This window comes from Ambystoma mexicanum, chromosome 5q, assembly GCF_040938575.1.
Source record: "Ambystoma mexicanum isolate Mex_15411 chromosome 5q, UKY_AmexF1_1, whole genome shotgun sequence".
Classification (NCBI taxonomy): Eukaryota; Metazoa; Chordata; class Amphibia; order Caudata; family Ambystomatidae; genus Ambystoma; species Ambystoma mexicanum.
The window spans coordinates 668641548-668658305 of record NC_090933.1 but is presented as its reverse complement, the minus strand read 5'-3'; the positions used below and the strand labels follow the sequence as shown (position 1 = coordinate 668658305).

At 43.6% G+C, this 16758-nt stretch overlaps 1 protein-coding gene across 2 annotated transcripts in view; it reads left to right on the top strand.

Annotated features, from left to right (window-relative positions):
• The window catches only part of PDE7A (phosphodiesterase 7A), a 1871135-nt gene extending 1857110 nt beyond the window's left edge, over positions 1 to 14025 (top strand). For both annotated transcript variants that reach the window (XM_069621123.1, XM_069621122.1), the window contains one exon: positions 12157 to 14025. In XM_069621123.1, coding sequence (XP_069477224.1) covers positions 12157 to 12335 — 179 coding nt within the window. In that variant the 3' untranslated portion in view covers positions 12336 to 14025. The remainder of the gene's footprint in view (positions 1 to 12156) is intronic.
• Positions 14026 to 16758: the final 2733 nt, after the last annotated feature.

The following is a 16758-nucleotide window of genomic DNA, read 5'->3' as shown; positions in this document are numbered from 1 at the left end:
CTCAATGTTGGGGGGCGTGGCTTGATGGCTACGTGAGAGGACGTTCCTTGGAGGAACTCCTGAAGATCCGATCCTGATCCTGAGGAGAAGTGACGGTTTTTGGCGGACTTTTGAGCCCACGGTGCATCTAAAGGCGTATGAAAGTAGGGGGCACACGGTGCGTGCCCTCCCCAACGGCGAGACTGCATATTCACGGAACTAGACCCCGAAGAAGGTGGCGGTCGCGCAAAGGAAGGGGAGCACCCAAGATGGCTGCCTGAGGACAAAGGGCCATAAAAGGACCGACGAGTTGAAGAAGACAAGGTTGGTCGTAACGTGGGCGGGCCCAACCAGATAGACGGGCCGTATGCGCCTCGGGCTGAAACCAAGAACATAAGGGCGAGCCCCCACTGCAGAGGCCATGGATCGTGGTGGGCTAGCAGAGTGAACCCACGAGGATACAGCTGGGCCCAACCGACGCAACAGGATGTCCTCCAAGGTGGTGTACCCCGGATCAAACAGCCCACGATGGAGACCTATGCTAGGTCTCCCTCGGGTGCGGAAGGGGGCAAGAGCAAAGAAACCCCCGCAGCGGCGACTGACCCACCGGGCACTATCCAGGAGGTGCTGGCAGCAATTGCCGACCTGAAGGTGGCCTGGGAGACGAAGCTGGGCCTGGCCATGAAAGAGTTGCAAGAGGGCCTAAACCTCAAGATAGGAGCGGTCCGAGAAGAAGTGAACCTGTTGCACCAGGATGTGCGAACGATCGCGGAGCGCACAGGGGAACTGGAGAAGGAGTTGGCCCCGACCGTGGAGGCGTGCAATACACGCGCCAAGGAACTTCATGCCCTCGTGCAACGAGTGGGCAATTTGGAGGACCGAGCAGAGCAGGCGGAGCGGCGCGCCAGGCGCAATAACATTCGCATAGTGGGGGTACCGGAGGGAATGGAAGGATCGAACCCCACGGATTTCGTTGAAACCATGCTTTTGCAGGAGATTACAGGCGGAGAGCTGACCCAAGAGTTCGCGGTCGAAAGGGCACACAGGGCCCTGACCAGGAGACCGGCCCCAGGAGCCCCCCCGCGGCCGCTGATTGCAAAGATCTTGAACTATCGTGAACGCAAGAAGATATTTGAATTTTTTCGGAAAGGGGGCACGATAGAAAGGGGGTCCGCGAATATAACAGCGTATCCGGATTACACGCTGCTCGTAAAACGGAGTTGAATGAACTTTGGTACGGTGAAGAGGAGGCTCAGAGAAACAGGCCACCGCTACATGTTGCTTTACCCCGCCATGTTAAAGGTGTTTCATAAGAACAGATCCCTCTTCTTTGAGACGCCGAGCGAAGCGATGGAATGGTTGTATATGCAAGGTCGACCTTAGGAATCGGATGCCCAGACAGAAGCGGATGGAGATAAGTAGCACGTTGCAGAGGCACCCGTGATGCCATAGCTATGACATTGGGACTGGAATATAGTTTGATATTGTGCTTGTGTGGGGGAAGTCACGGCATCTGCCGGCGGGTCCCGTTGAATTCACTTCTCCTAAATAGATGACTGGGAGCTCCTGGGGAGCAACTTCTGCACCCGATAGTAGTATATTTAGTTAAGTCACTGTTAGATTGGTGACACCCCGCGGGGTCCTTGTTCTTGGTCACGAGACGGGTCCAGACGTGGGTAGGCCTGAGATCCAGGGATGGAGCTGGGCTATTGTTGGGGGTTGGCAGGGAGGGGGGGAGTTGTGTGCAGTGGTGTGAGGTTGGGGAAGGGGGAGGGAGGCACAGTTTGTCAACAGTAGGGAAAGAGCCAGGAAACGACCCTACATGGAGAACATTATGGGGAGGGATGGGATGGAGATAGACCGACCAGATGGAATTGGGTAATCTTAGAATTGTGACCTGGAATGTACGGGGCCTCAACAGCTACCTTAAACGTAACAAAGTGATGTTGTATTTAAAGAGGATGCGCGTAGACATAGCCCTGCTGCAAGAGACCCACCTCACTAGGGAAAGGCTGGAGGTGTGGGGAGGAAATGGAAGGGCACTGTTGTGGGGGCGACGTACTCGGCGTATGCCAGAGGGGTTGTCACCTGGGTTGCGCCCCATGTGCCGTTCCGAGTGCTTAATTCTACGGTGGACCCGGAGGATAGAATGGTGGTGGTAACAGGTCTCTTGGAAAACAGAGAAGTACACATCATAAATTTGTACACCCCCAATAACGATACAGCGGCTTACTTTAGGGCCCTCTATGGTAAACTTGGCCCCCTGGCGGGCGGCTTGGTAGTGTGGAGGGGGACTTTAACTGTACCGTAGACCCCAGAATGGATAGGTCCAAGGACAGGGCAGGAAAAACGGCACCGGCGACTAAAGCGCTGAGTACCTTACTGAAAGACCTAGGCCTAGAGGATGCGTGGAGAAGGCTGCACCCCACGGATAGACAGTACTCACACTACACAGCGCCACATGATTTGTACACAAGGTTAGACTACATGTTTGTAACAGCCGGGATAGTGAGAGAAATAGAAGGAGCGGAATACAAAGCCCGAGTGTTGTCAGACCCCTCACCCTTGGTGGTAGACTGGAGACACCAGCCCCCACGACCGCAGATTCCTACATGGAGACTTAGGACCGAGGCTCTGCAGGATACGGGGTTTCGGGAGGGCCTGAGGGATGCCATTGAAGAATATTTTGATACAAATACGGGAAGCCTAAGATCTGTGGGCACATTGTGGGAAGCGTTTAAGGTAGTGGTGCGGGGGGTTGCTATTTCCCAAGTTGAGGGGCTACAGGGGGGGGTCGAAAGAGAGCTCCGGGAGGCGGAAAGGGAGCTAGAGGAGCTCACGCGTTGCGTGAGCACTGCTCATGAACCAGAGTAGAGGAGCTACAGTTGTCCTGCAGCGCACTCTGGGACAGACTGTGCAGACTTAGCTACAGGAAATATACGGAGAGGATACACGCAGGGGGCGACAAGCCGGGCAGATTGCTGGCTTGGCTGTACAAGAGTGAGACCCCCCGCTCGATGATTAGTGAGATTCAGGGCGAAGGAGGTAGCATATGCAACAGCCAGAAAGAGGTAAATGAGGAATTCCTTAAGTTTTACAGACACTTGTATGAGGACACTGGGGAGAATATGGGTCAAGACATACTGGACACATTGGGGGACATGATCTAGAACGTTCTGAGTTGGACGCACCCGTCAACTCGGATGAGCTGGAGGTAGTGATTCGGAACTTGCCCACTTGCAAGGCACCGGGTTCGGATGGGCTGCCCAGCGAGTTCTACAAAACATACCAGCAAGAGTTGCTCCAGCCACTGCTTGCCACTTTCAACGAGGCCTATGAAAAGGGAGAACTCCCGTTGTCCCTCCGTGAGGCTGTAATCATCCCACTCCTGAAACCAGGCAAGCCGGCCGTGGAGCGCGGGTCTTACAGACCGTTGTCCATGCTCAACCAGGACAGCAAAATACTCACGGCGGTGCTGGCTAATAGACTGAAGAGGGTGATTAAGAAATTGATACATCCAGATCAGACGGGATATGTTTCGAGTAGGAACATCACCGATAACCACAGGAGGCTACACCATGTCATAGACCAAACTGAGGAAACACGGGCGAGCTGGCTATAGTGTCGCTAGACGCGGTCAAAGCCTTCGACTCGGTACGATGGCCCTGGCTGAAAGCGGTCCTGAAGGGGTACGGAGTGGGACCTGGATACCTCAGATGGGTCCAGTTGTTTTACAGCACCCCGATGGCGAGGGTCAAGACAGGGTTCACGGTCTCAGATTCTTGGCAACTGGGCAGGGGGACCAGACAGGGATGTCCCTGGTCACCTATGCTATATATACTGGCATTGGAGCCGCTGGCAATATGCCTGCGACAACAATATGGGGAGGTGGGCATAAACACGGCCAGTGGAGAGCATCTGATATCATTATATGCGGACGATATGCTCCTTTATTTGCGCTACCCAGAAGAAAACCTACAGTACTTCCTAGAGGTGATAGAACGGTACGCCATTCTCTCGGGGATATCGGTGAACCCTGGAAAGTCCAGCCTGTTCCCTTTGGGTAGATATAGGAATGTCCCGGTGCAGAGGCTGCCTGTTCTGCCAATACCATGGCAGCCCGTAACATTTAGGTATTTGGGAATAAACATTTACCACAAGATCGAGACAGAACACAAGCACAACACGGAAAAGGCTATAGAGGGGATTAAGAACAGTATGGTATTTTGGTCCAGATTGCCCTGACCATGATGGGGAGGGCGGCCTTGCTCAAGATGGTGGTCCTGCCTAGACTCTTGCACTTCTTTATAAACGTCCCGTTTCTGATACCCAGGAGCCTATTCACGAAACTTCACAGCGTGTGTAGGGGTTTTGTGTGGGGCAGCTCTAGGAATAGGGTGGCTCTGTGGAAGCTCCAGAACCCGTGTGACAGGGGGGGGGATAGGCCTGCCTAACTTCGAACTCTATTATCTGGCGGGGCAGCTGCAGTACGCGGCCAGGTGGCTCTCGACTGAAGACTCGGCGGAAGCCAGGCTCCTGCGTGAAGATACAGCCCCATACTTTCTGATGGAAGTGGTGTGGTTGGGCAGAGATAAACTGGTGGGCAAGGGGCGGCTACTGAGGTTAGGCTGGGAGATCTGGCACAGGACATGGAAGATTGGGGGGGACTTGGAACCATACTCCCAGCAGGCCCCTTTGGTGGCGCTGTGCGGGAGCGACTCTCAACTACTTGAATCGGTCCGCAGGTACTGGGAACAGGTAGGCCTAGCCACCCTCGGGGACATATGGCAGGAAGGGGAGGCAGTGGACTTTCAGCGGCTGCAGGAAGAGACGGGAGTACATGGTGGCCAATATATAACCTACACTAGGCTAGACATCCTTAACAGAGAAAAGTATTGGACATCCAGGTGAATATTATAGAAACAATGGTTTAAGATAACATGACAGAAATTAACAATCCAAAGGACAATATTTGATTATTATATTATATATTGTAGGTGGATGAGAAAAAAGATAAAGAGGGTGAACAACTCTTGAAGGAGCGATAACAAAGCCCCGAAACGCGTTGAGTATTATACATTGACTTTTTCCAGGATAACATATGATTTATATATTTCTATACATATGTGAGGAAATGGTGATGAGTATATTGTTTACCCACGAGGAACATTGAGATAAACTTAAGTGTGATTCAACTTATTGTGAAAGTGACCTTTTTCATATTGTGTAAAACGTATTGTACTAATACAAAAGCTAATAACCTGATGTATTGTTGTGAAATTCAGTAGCATGTGATGCAAAGTAAAAAATCAAGTCGATCATTTTTTTATATAATTAGTTTCCAAAGACTTTATTTTCAACAGTTATTATACAAGACAAATAAGCATTGATTGTATCTACAATTGAAAGGGAGTGCAGGGGACGGGAGAGTTCCACAAGTGTGTGGACATCTGTTGGTTTTACATTGTTTAATACAACCCAGTGTCAAGGTTGTTTTTCTCCCCGGCACCCCGATAATTATTTTTTAGATTCCACTCCTAACCTAATAGGAGTGCTCTTGGCTACATAGGTATTTGGATTTTGATTCCATGAAAACTGCAGTGATCTCTGAGATCCCTAATCCTGGGAAAGATCATTTGAACTGTGGAAATTATAGACCCATATATCTGCTAAATGCTGACGACAAACTTCTGGTGAAGACTTTTGCAGTATGAATTAACCCATTGTTGCTGAACCCGAATCACCATAACCAGACTGGATTTATTTTTGACAGAATTAGTTTTGGATAATTTAAGAGAGCTTTTTAGATGTTGTGCATTTAAAGGGTGATTCAGCTGACCCTTACGCTGCAGTTAGTATTGACGCACAAAAGGCTTTCAGTAGGGTAAATTGGACTTTCCTTCGGCAAGTACTGATAAGTCAATTGTGGATCATGTATATTAAAACTTTGTAATGCATTATATAGAAATGCTGAGGCAAGGGTCTTGGTGAATGGTTGCTTATCTGAGTTTGTTCCTATTTATCGTGGATCTCGGCAGGGTTGTCCATTATCACCTCCTTTTTTAAAAATCTTTTCATTGAGCCCTTGGCTATTTCTATTAGAGGAAATAATGTTATTAAAGGTGCCTCGTTGGGTGACTGCATATCCGAGGTCCTACTGTATGCAGATGACCTTCTAGTTTTACTTTCTGATCCTGAACCATTGTTCAAGGAGTTTTGTTTCAACTCTGCAGGCATTTGGCTGTGTGCGCAATTACAAAATTAATGTTTCCAAGACACTGATTTTCCCTATATCACCTGCGTGTCCTAGAAATCTCCTCGGTGTTGAACAGGATGTATGGGCAGAAAATGGATTTAAATATATGGGTATACATATCTGTAGTCAAGTAAATACTCTGTTGGCTTATAGTATCCGTGTGAAACTTGCAGAAATAGCTATATTGTGTTTGAAATGGAGTAGGCTGAATATGACGTCATGGGGCAAAATCAATGTCATTAAGATGACTCTGCTTCCAAAGATGCTTTATATTTTTTGTATGCTCCCACTTCCTTTAACAGGAAACTTAATTTGCGACATTGATAACGTTTTATTCGGGGCTTTCTGTGGGGAGAGAGAGGCAGATCCAGGATCTCTAGAGATGTACTTATGAAGCCGGTGCGCTTAGGAGGATTCAGCTTTCCAAATATTGCTTCATACCACAGAGCCTTCACCCTTCACACATTACACTTTTGGTTGAGGGATGATGCTGCTACTTTCCCAAATTGGGTCAGCATAGAAAAATCCTCTGGATTGCCTGCTTAGTATGAACACGAAATCAGCTACTAATAAGACCCTTCAATTTGTTAGGTATGTCCTGAAAGATTGGAAAACATTTTGTGAGACCTCAGCGGTAAAATACCTTCTGAGCTTGGATTCTTCTATCTGGGGGAACTCAGTGATTCAATGTAATAATCGTCCAATATCGTGACCCTCCTGGCAGTCTTTGGGTATCTGGAAAGTTGGGCACATTTTAGATGGAGCTTCTATGCTTAGTTTTGAGTTCTTGAAATTTAAATATAAACTACGAATGTCAGAAGTACGCTGTTATTGTGTACTTTGTGAGATTTTATCATTACTATTTGCGCCATTGAACACCTCTATGCATAGTGTCCCCCCTATTTTGCATTTGTCTAGGCGTGACCCTCTTTCGGCTTCTACCATGTATACGATCCTTCACCAAAGGATGTTAATGTGGCATCTGAATGTGGTAGGGAGATGGGGAGTTCTGATCTAGATTTAGTCCTCTCGGATGGTGAGTGGAATCGCATTTGCGCAGGCCCTTGTGGGTATAAAACAGACATGGATATGAGATTTACTGAACAGCGGGTCATACATTGTATTTATTGGTCTCCTTCGAGTATGAAACGCTGTAAACTGATGAAAGATATTTGCTGGAATTGTAAATCAGGTATTGCATCGGGTTTGAATATGTTTTGGTCATGCCTGAAGATTACTTGTTTTTGGGAAGTTGTCATTCAGCGGAGAGACCTTGTGCAGGATTTTTCACTCCCTCGTACTCTGTTACTGTGTTTGCTGGGATTGTTTCCTATGGATCTTGGGGTGTCTGCTGATTTACTCTTTTGGACATATAGAGGGTTGATGGTTGCAAAGAAACACATTTTGAAATGTTGGAAGAGGTGATGCTAGACCATCTGTTGATGACAGCTTACATGGCCTTTCTATTCTTTCAAGTAGGGGGAAAGAAACGTATCGGAGGTTGAAAGAAATTGATAAATATGTTGCAATATGGGGTGTTTTCAATGATCTATATTCGTGACTTTTTTTTCTGTTCCTCCCTCTCACGTCCACCCCTCTATTGGTTCTTTAATTTCCTTCCACTTCCCTTCTACTGTAGACATCTGCAACAAAAATGTTTATAATAACGAGAAGGGGAGGAGGATTAAAATGGGGGTGGGAATAATGTATTCACTGATATTGCTCTAAAGTTATTGTATTAATTCTGTATTTAGACTTTCTTTTGTATTGTTTCTGTTTGAAAGTTTTAATGAAATGATTTACAAAAAAAAAGAAAGATGTAGTGTATAAGCTTATTTTTTGTTACTTCTATTTTTAACTGTGAAAGGTGGTTCCTAAAGGAACTTTCTTTTGGTGATTTTTATTTACTTTTACATTTTTTGCAGGAGAGACCAGGAAATAAGGTGGGTAGGGGGAAGTAAGGGAAGGGACAACAAGCACAGCTATGGAGGGGCAGGTGAACAGGGGACGATCTTGAGCATTCATTGAATATAAGGTAGGGAGCAGTGTTTCTCATGTTCCTTGATTACACTCTCGAAAGCACTTCAAAACTGTTCCCCCCTGCACAGTGGTATGGTGCAGTATTTACGAAGTACTGTTGTCTCTGAAAGATATGGATCAACAGCCTCTTTTATGGCTTGCAAGGTAGCAGGTGGAATGTTGTGCCCCACAGGAGTAGCCTGTGTGGTCGCTGTATTGGTTGAGGAAGATGAAGTAGAGGAAGACAGCCTACTACTTCCTGAGAAAGCAACAGCCTTTCTGAGAGCATGCCGGTGGTTGGATTTAGTCTGGTGGCGCATGGAGGTGGTCCCGTAGGAGTACTGCCCAGGTTGCGTTGCTCTCAGTGCATTTAGCTTTGGTAGCCTTAGCCTTTGGTACATTCCCAACAGTGGTAAAGAATTGCCACACCCATTATTCTCTCTGGGTGTTGGAGGTAGGCATTTCCTCTACCTCCTCTTCCGGGTATTTTTAATTGGTTTCTGAATTATTGCACTTCTTCTGTCATCTGGGCCCTCCAACTGGTGGTGTTGGCTCCAGTGGAGGGGGGATGGCAAAAGCTGATGCCATTTTTGAAGATAAATGGCAGTTTTGCTAATATTATTTTTTATTTACATTTTATTTTATTAATGTATTTGGTTAAATTTTAACCTTTTACATATACAATTAAAAGACAAAAAACAACTTAATTAACACACAATATTCTTTTTCTCTTCACATATAAAATCAAATCAAGCTAGACAAGAACACTAAATCACAGATCATGATTCTCAGTACTCCCCTCAGCCTGCCATCCCAGTTGGTACTATGCCTATCCGGAGGGGTGAGATGAGAGCGTAGATATCAAATAGGAAGAGTCCCTTGGGAGCGACTGAGTATGGCAATCATTCAATCATAGAATTCCTGCTCAAGAGTATGGGATCTATGTTAAAACATTTTCGCCTTTCAAAGGGAAGTTGACCCTCTAAAACACCAGGTCGGAGCCCTCCAACACCAGTACCACTGCAATTGTGAAAGCCTGGTTCTGTCCGTATATTAGCCGGTCCCAAAACATACATGGAATAAATCTTTGTGAATTTGACTCTGTCGAATAAGCGGGATCTTTGATCCCAAATCACCCCACACTACATAAGAAGATGCTTTAATAGCTGGTTCTCCGGAATATTACACTTAGAACAGCAGAACTTGATTGAATCCCTCATTCCTCTTCTTGATAGCACATCTCCAGATTGGGCTATATTCAGTCTTAGTCTGAGGAACTCTTTCCTTATTTTACAGTCCGGGAATCTTACCAAGTATTGAGTTCTCCCAGTTTTTTTTCCCCTTTCAGGAATGAGTTTGGATCCATCTTGGAACGTGCGTTTTCCATTGTGAGAATCCAGTCCATTGTATCCCAGGCTTTCTTTACCTTCAATGGGTTCTCAAAGTATGAAGGTCTGAGTCTGCTTTGATTAATGTCTCTTCCACCCACAACGCCAGATTTGTCAGCATCTTTGATCTATTGGTTTCCATGTGGTTTCTAGTGTCCGCATAGGGCGTACCCTCCTGCGTTCTCTTGATCAGCCGATATTGGGAGGATAATTTCCAGTCAGCTTGGACCTTTAATAATCTTAGTCCCAGTTTGAATCTGATCCAGGATACCGGGAGTGTTCCTAATATTCTTCTAAGCAGGTGCTGTGTCCTAGATTGTTAATGGATAATGAGTAAAAATAGGTGTAGGAGCTGCACAAGGGTAAATTTGAGCTTGAAAATGCAGTCCAGAACTGTTCGTGAAGCGCAGACCCATCCACTCAGCGCTGACCTATTCGCGGGCACGTCATCATGCCGTGTGCGTGGTGATGTGACATTGTCTGCGATGACGTCAGACTTTCGCGAATGCCGGCGAACACAAACAGTGGAAAGAGTTACAAAAAGTGAATAGAAGTGTTAGTTTTAGGTTAAAACTTTCTACATTGGCCTAAAATGCTGCTATATTGAGGGTAAATATGATATTAGGAAATTGTAGCAAATTAGGGTGCACTGGTAAGATCCCATGAAATTCAGTAAAAAAATGTTAAAGCGATGTTATGGTTACAAGTAAAACCGAAAACCCCCAGAAATTCGCCAGCAATCATAACTCACACCACAACCGTGCACTGCTAAGACTAACAACCGATGTAGAAAGTTTGAACCTAAAACTGTGCCATTCCCACCTTCTGGCACCATTTTTAACTCTTCTATACATAACGTCCCTTTAACAACTTTTTTTAATTGAATATATGTATGCATATATATTACGGGTATAGGGTCAGAGGAAATCCAAAAATTCTATTGCTAATAACTCTTGATTTGCATGACGGATTTGAATGCCATTTTCCAAAGAGTTTGACATGGAGTTATTAAGAAAGCAAAATAAATTCTGTTTTTGGCCTACTCCCATTTATCTTCCTACAGAAAAACGTCCAAATTTGGTAAAGCTGAAGTTCAAAAACCGCTGTCCATATTTGGACCAAATAATAAAGGACTTGGGCACGATGCATTGACTTAATTTGCGCGACAGTCTGGGATTAATCCAGCCAGTAATTCTTTAAATATTTGACTGCGAGAGGGTTGACTCTACTTCCAAAAATATAGCTGCATCTCCCATGGTGTTTTGCAGCAGAGAACCTTTTCAGAAATGAAAAACCCACCATTTAGGGGTTTTTTTTGTTGCTTGATGCGAGTGATTACCAGGGTATTCCGAAGTGCTCAAAAAGCTATTTGGAGGAGGAAAAAGGATGTAATTACATTAGACTATAGTTGGGGCGGTCTGGGATGCCAGTGACAGTTTGAATATTTTCAGATTTCTGGAATCTCGCAAGATTCCCCCAATAGCTACAAAGGAAGGCGCACCGAGAAAAGAAAAGGACATAACTGATGAAAGCCATGACTAGTGTGCCCCAAATAAACCTTTTGGTGTGACATGTACAGTGGCCGTGGCTAGTGGGCCCCAAATAGACTATAGTATCACAAAAAAAGCCTTGAATTTCTGTGATGCTATCATTGTGGTCATACGCTGCAAGTTAGGGTGGACTTCCTTCAAATGCGAGTGCGCAATTTGAAGGGTTTTGTTGTGTTAAATCTGATCACCCTAACACTAACAGGCTTTTTCACTGAGTCTAAATATATTATGGTGCCCCCAGGTTGCTAATACACAACCATGCAATCAAGTAACAATGCAAATGCACCTTGTTTTTCAAAAGATGAGAATTCTATATGAGGAATATTGTTTCAATGAGAAAGAACATTACCAAAGGTAAGTACTTTTTTCACTCTCTTTCTGTGTCCTGTCAATAACTGGGGGATTAATTTGTTAGGAACATGAAAGTCTAGCCTGCAAGTGGTACCAGTTGTATCCAGTAAATCATATGCCAGGATGGTGGGTTTATTATAGCAGGACTGGTCGTTTTTTGCACCATCTTGCACACATCTATAGTTTTAGAGATTCCGAACTAGCACTGGGACTTTCCAAAAAGGGATAAATCTGTAATGTAACAAAGGTATTGGCAACATAAATTCTACAGACAGCCAAATGCTAAAGCGCCTATTGGTTTGGAAGGTGGCCACCTTAGGTTTGGTTTTTAAGGACTGGCACTATCGTGTACAGTAAATGTTTTCTTTTAAAAAACGTGTTTAAAGTTTTCTCTTGAATGCATATGAAAAGATTCGGTGAAGTCTAGAAATGTTATTAGCTATTTGTTTATACATGTGTACGGAACAGCCGATTGTGTAGTAAAATATTTTGTGCCTGTATACGGCTTATGAAGTGTATAAAACGTGATACCTTTGCACTGTACACTGACCATGTTTTTGCTTTAAAAAGCATTATTTTTTAATATTGATTAATGTTGTGTTTTCTTTTGAAGGTTTCATAACCTACCTAGTGGAACCGTTATTTATTGAGTGGTCTCGCTTTTCAAACACCAGGCTATCGCAGACTATGCTTGGTCACGTTGGACTGAATAAGGCAGGCTGGAAGGGACTGCTTCTGGAACAGTCTAGCAGTGGAGAGGAGACTGATCCTGCACAAGAGGAAACTGACTAAGACCTATTACCTCAGGAAAATAGAATTTAACGGCCCTGGAATTAGCTTGACAAAACTGCACCAAGCAGGATTTATATATATATATACGAATATATATATTTTTTGGCTTCTTTGATAACTGGAAAAGAATTGTCTTGGGGGAGACATAAACTTACCCCGATTGCCAAGGTTTCCGTAGAGACTGTGCCAGCGTTATTTATTTTCAAGATTTTCTTTTGATAACCCATTTAAACTGTTTTTCGAATTACAAGATCTGAACAGTAGAGCAATACGCACATACCTCAGTTGGCTTTTCTGTGAAATCTTGAATATGCAAAGCACAGCAGAGACTGTTTCAGAAGGAACCTTGCAGGACGTTTCTTCATAATGTGCCACACATTCTGAGAACTATTTTAAGAAAATGTTTTTTGAGAACTAAGGCTTGAAATAGTTAATTCCAACAGTGGCCTGTTGGGATTTAATGAGACTGGTGATACATGTTCAGCATACCTTCCACTCTCTTATAATGTTAAAAATGAAAATGTGAAGTGCCCACTGCTCTGCTGCGTGGCAAGATTGTTGTTTACAAATTGACTCTGAAAATATTGATTCTAAACTTGCCTTGAAGCATGGTTGTGAAGGAACCACTAATCTTTAGTTTTTATTTTTATTTAAAAGGAACAAATATGAGTCTGCAGCTAAATTCCCCATACTCCCCCATTTTATGAATGCCACAGAAGCCTCCCCACTTGCCATAGTTTTGTTTGTGCACTAGGAACTGAGAAATGTTTAGAGCAAAGCCAAGCTTCACTCCATTGCTGTATGGGAATGCAGCTTTTTTGGTAATAATACATATCTTTTTGTATTTGGTGGGGAGGGAAGGTAAATGGGACAGGGGTAATGCTCTTGCTATTGCAATTCTGCAGTGAATGCACTGCATGCTGTTTTCACTACGGTACGCTCGAACTACACGTGAGAAGGTAGACTGTTTGTCAACACCATAATCCGCTCAGGGTACAGTATTTGCCAATCTGATATAAGGTGGTATGGGAACTGTGTTGAGAACAAGGGTACTAATGCCCCCTTTGCTGCAGTGTGTATGTAAATGGTGTGCCTGCGTGTGTGTGTGTGTGTGTGTGTCTGTGTGTGAGGGAGTTGGGGAGGGGTAAGGGCAAAGAGACTTTTTTATATATATTTATTCTTTTAGAATGTGACAATTTACTGAGAAGCCACATGGGGAGGGGAGGTGGAGAAACGCAACGCATTTCTACTGATGCCTTAAACTATGCACAAAGCTAAGTGACCAAATTTGTTATTTTGATTTAAAAAGTGCATTGTTTTTTGTCCTCCCTTTGGTAAAGTAACCTGTTTGTGGGACTTTATTGTGGTAAGAAGACATGTTTTGTAGTTCAGGACTAATTTTAAACTCCAACCATTCCATTTTATAATTTGTTTTAAATTGTTTTAATTATATTAAGCACAGCTGTTACCTATTTAAGAAACTGGTGCTTTATCTTGGTTTATTTGTATTTCCCTGGTTATTTCTGTAAAAGACTGTTTATAATTCTGTTTACAGTTTGTTGCAACAGCCACTTTCTGGGAGAAGGCTTCAGTGTAAAGCCATTTGGAAAGGCTTTGCCATACTCATTTTAATACCTGCCTGTTGCCATTAAATTTTGATGAATAAACAAAAAAATATCTTTTCACATTATTCTGCCTTTTATTACTTGACTGGTTTTGGTTCCTTGTCAGGTTAAATGGGATTGGAGGAGAGCATTGTGGGTTAGTTCTGGTTTTTGCAGTTTGAGAGTAACCGTTCTGCACTTGTCTATTATGATATATTGCTTAATCCTAAATGTTTCTCTGGAAGTAACCACGGTTTTAGAACAGGATTTGCCTAGAGTAAAATCTCTATCCAGTATTCCCAGTTTAATTAATCATTAAAAAATGTTTTATCTTAAACTCAGAGAAAAATGGAAGAGCTCACAGCAGTGTATTTTGCGAACAACATAATAAAGAAAAGGAACAAAATGTGAAATGCATCCACGCTCCAAGTTACACTCAGGAGCTGGCTTTTTGTTTCTTCTTAATATTTTGCAAACTTTTTATTAAACACTAGGGCAAAAGCAACGAATCACAACAAAGTAATATGAGCAAATCAAGAGATGGTGTCAAACATATCCACACAACATCGTAATGAGGTCACTAAGTGTTATCCAACAAGTCAATAACTGATCTTCAACTTCCAACATTTCCCCAGTCGGTTTAGGATATTATTAAAAATGTCACTCACCGTTCATAACATTGTAGTATTCTTCATTCACCTTCCGACCCCTAACTAATGAGGTAAGGTTCATTATAAGCCTTTACCTCGGTTAACCCATTATTATATGCAGTAATTTATACTTTGGCTCATAGCCTAGCAATAGGTTTTAGAAATTGGATTTGTTCTGTACAGAGTTGTGAGACTGTATTCCCCTATGCTTGGATAGAGGGACGTTCTTTATGACATGAATATAAATAACATAACATGCTCCAATTTCAGCTTCGGCCCACCAACAACAAATTGGTTGACCAACCTCCCTCTCCCGCCTGACCAAATTAATACAGGAAAGGGGTTGGTTCTGAGGCCCCAATCCTCCACACTGCAGAGCCCACCCCTTTCCAATATCCTTCAATCAAAGGGCACACTTGCATCATATGTCTGAAAAAGCCTATATGTCCACATCCTCTCCTGCAATCGGGTGATTGAGCAAGACCCATAGAAAACGTTTTAGACTGGTATAATTGCATTTAATGAGCTGAGATTGAATTTCCCAATGTTTTATGTTAAGCAATACCCATGCGATTAAGTTAGAAATTACTCCGATATCACTAGGTTCAACCGGCCATCCCATATCTTCCGACTAGAGAGGTGCAAAACGGCATTCCTCTGTACATAATGTGGTCTAAGAAGGCTGTCAAAATGTAATAATCTCAGGAAAAACTCTAAATCCTGCAGCATAGTTGATTCACATTTAGTTCAAGATTTCTCTTGTATATTATCTGATGTGACTAACTCCATACCATGCGCTATGCCCCTATGAAACAGTCATTCCCACTTAAGACACCCTAGCATGTCTCTGATTTCACCAAAGGGTTTAGGTATGTAATCGTTCCGCATATATGTCGGAGATGGACATCCCTCCTGGAGTGCGGAGGGGGAGGAACGCTTGTATTTCTTATCTCCTACGGTTAAGGTTGTGTGAACTTTTGTTAACCAAGGCAGACCAAATGTTTTTTTAATCCAAAATTTACATAAAGCCACATGCCAACTTTTCAATGTGTTCGCCAGGAGTGGATGGTTCTTCATAACGCCCAGAAGGTTTATCCAGGGGGTAAATAAGGCCTTCTGTGGGCTGGAATTGTGGAGCAGGTACAATTAGAATGACTTCCAACTCTAGTTATTACTAGACAGCCATTGCTTTGCTCAACATAACTAAGCCACAACAAACTAAGACAACCAGGCAGGGAGGGCCAACCCAGCGCCCTTACTCCCATCTCCCTTATCCACCTGAAGAATCGTCATCTTGAGACTTGCTGCCTATGCCTCCAAATAAATTTACTAAATTATTTCTCTACCTTTTAGATCCTTTCATGGTGGGATGTGATGAATCAATTTGTGGCAAGTATGTAAATTTAGGCAGAGTTCTTTTTTTCGGCATTGATTCGTCCAGTTATAGAAAGAGGTAATGTGACCTACCTGGCCAGGTATGGGGTCAATCTGAAATCTTTCTAGAAGAAGACTCTTTTAGGATCTGCTGTAACATAGACCCCCAGATATTTAAGAGGTTTCCATTGTAGTTTGTTATTTTGCATTTGTTCTCCAGTAGCTGTGTTTAAGCAATAGCCATCTGGCAAGTGTGTAGAAGCCCTGGCTTTTATTATTTTTATTAATAATATGATGCAGGTAATTCTAGCTCAGAAATGTTTTTCTGCTAACCAGAATCCCCTTTCGTCTTACTCTATGCCAAACGCATGGCGTACACCTGTGCAATGCTGCATCTGTATTCTGATCTCACCATATCATTTTGGGTAATACCTTTATAGGTATCTCCCATTGTGCCCAGGCGGTATTCAAAAATGCGGAACTAAATGGCTTAAAAATTAATCTAGAAAAAATACAATTCATGGCAGTAGGTCGGAAACGTAGCAATAGGGTTCTTATAGACAGCCGTTGGGACCCATCAAAATTACAACTTGTTATAGATACCTTGGGTATGATCATACATCTGAAACAAAACAAAAAATGAATTAGTGCAGCAAAATAAGAGGGAAAAAGCATGATCTACTAGGTCAGCCGTAACGACCTTCTCTAAGAAGACTGCTGGTATTTTGAAGATCTATAAACAGAAACTGCTGCTTTTTTATATGCCCTGGAATCATTGTATGAATGTATGAAGAT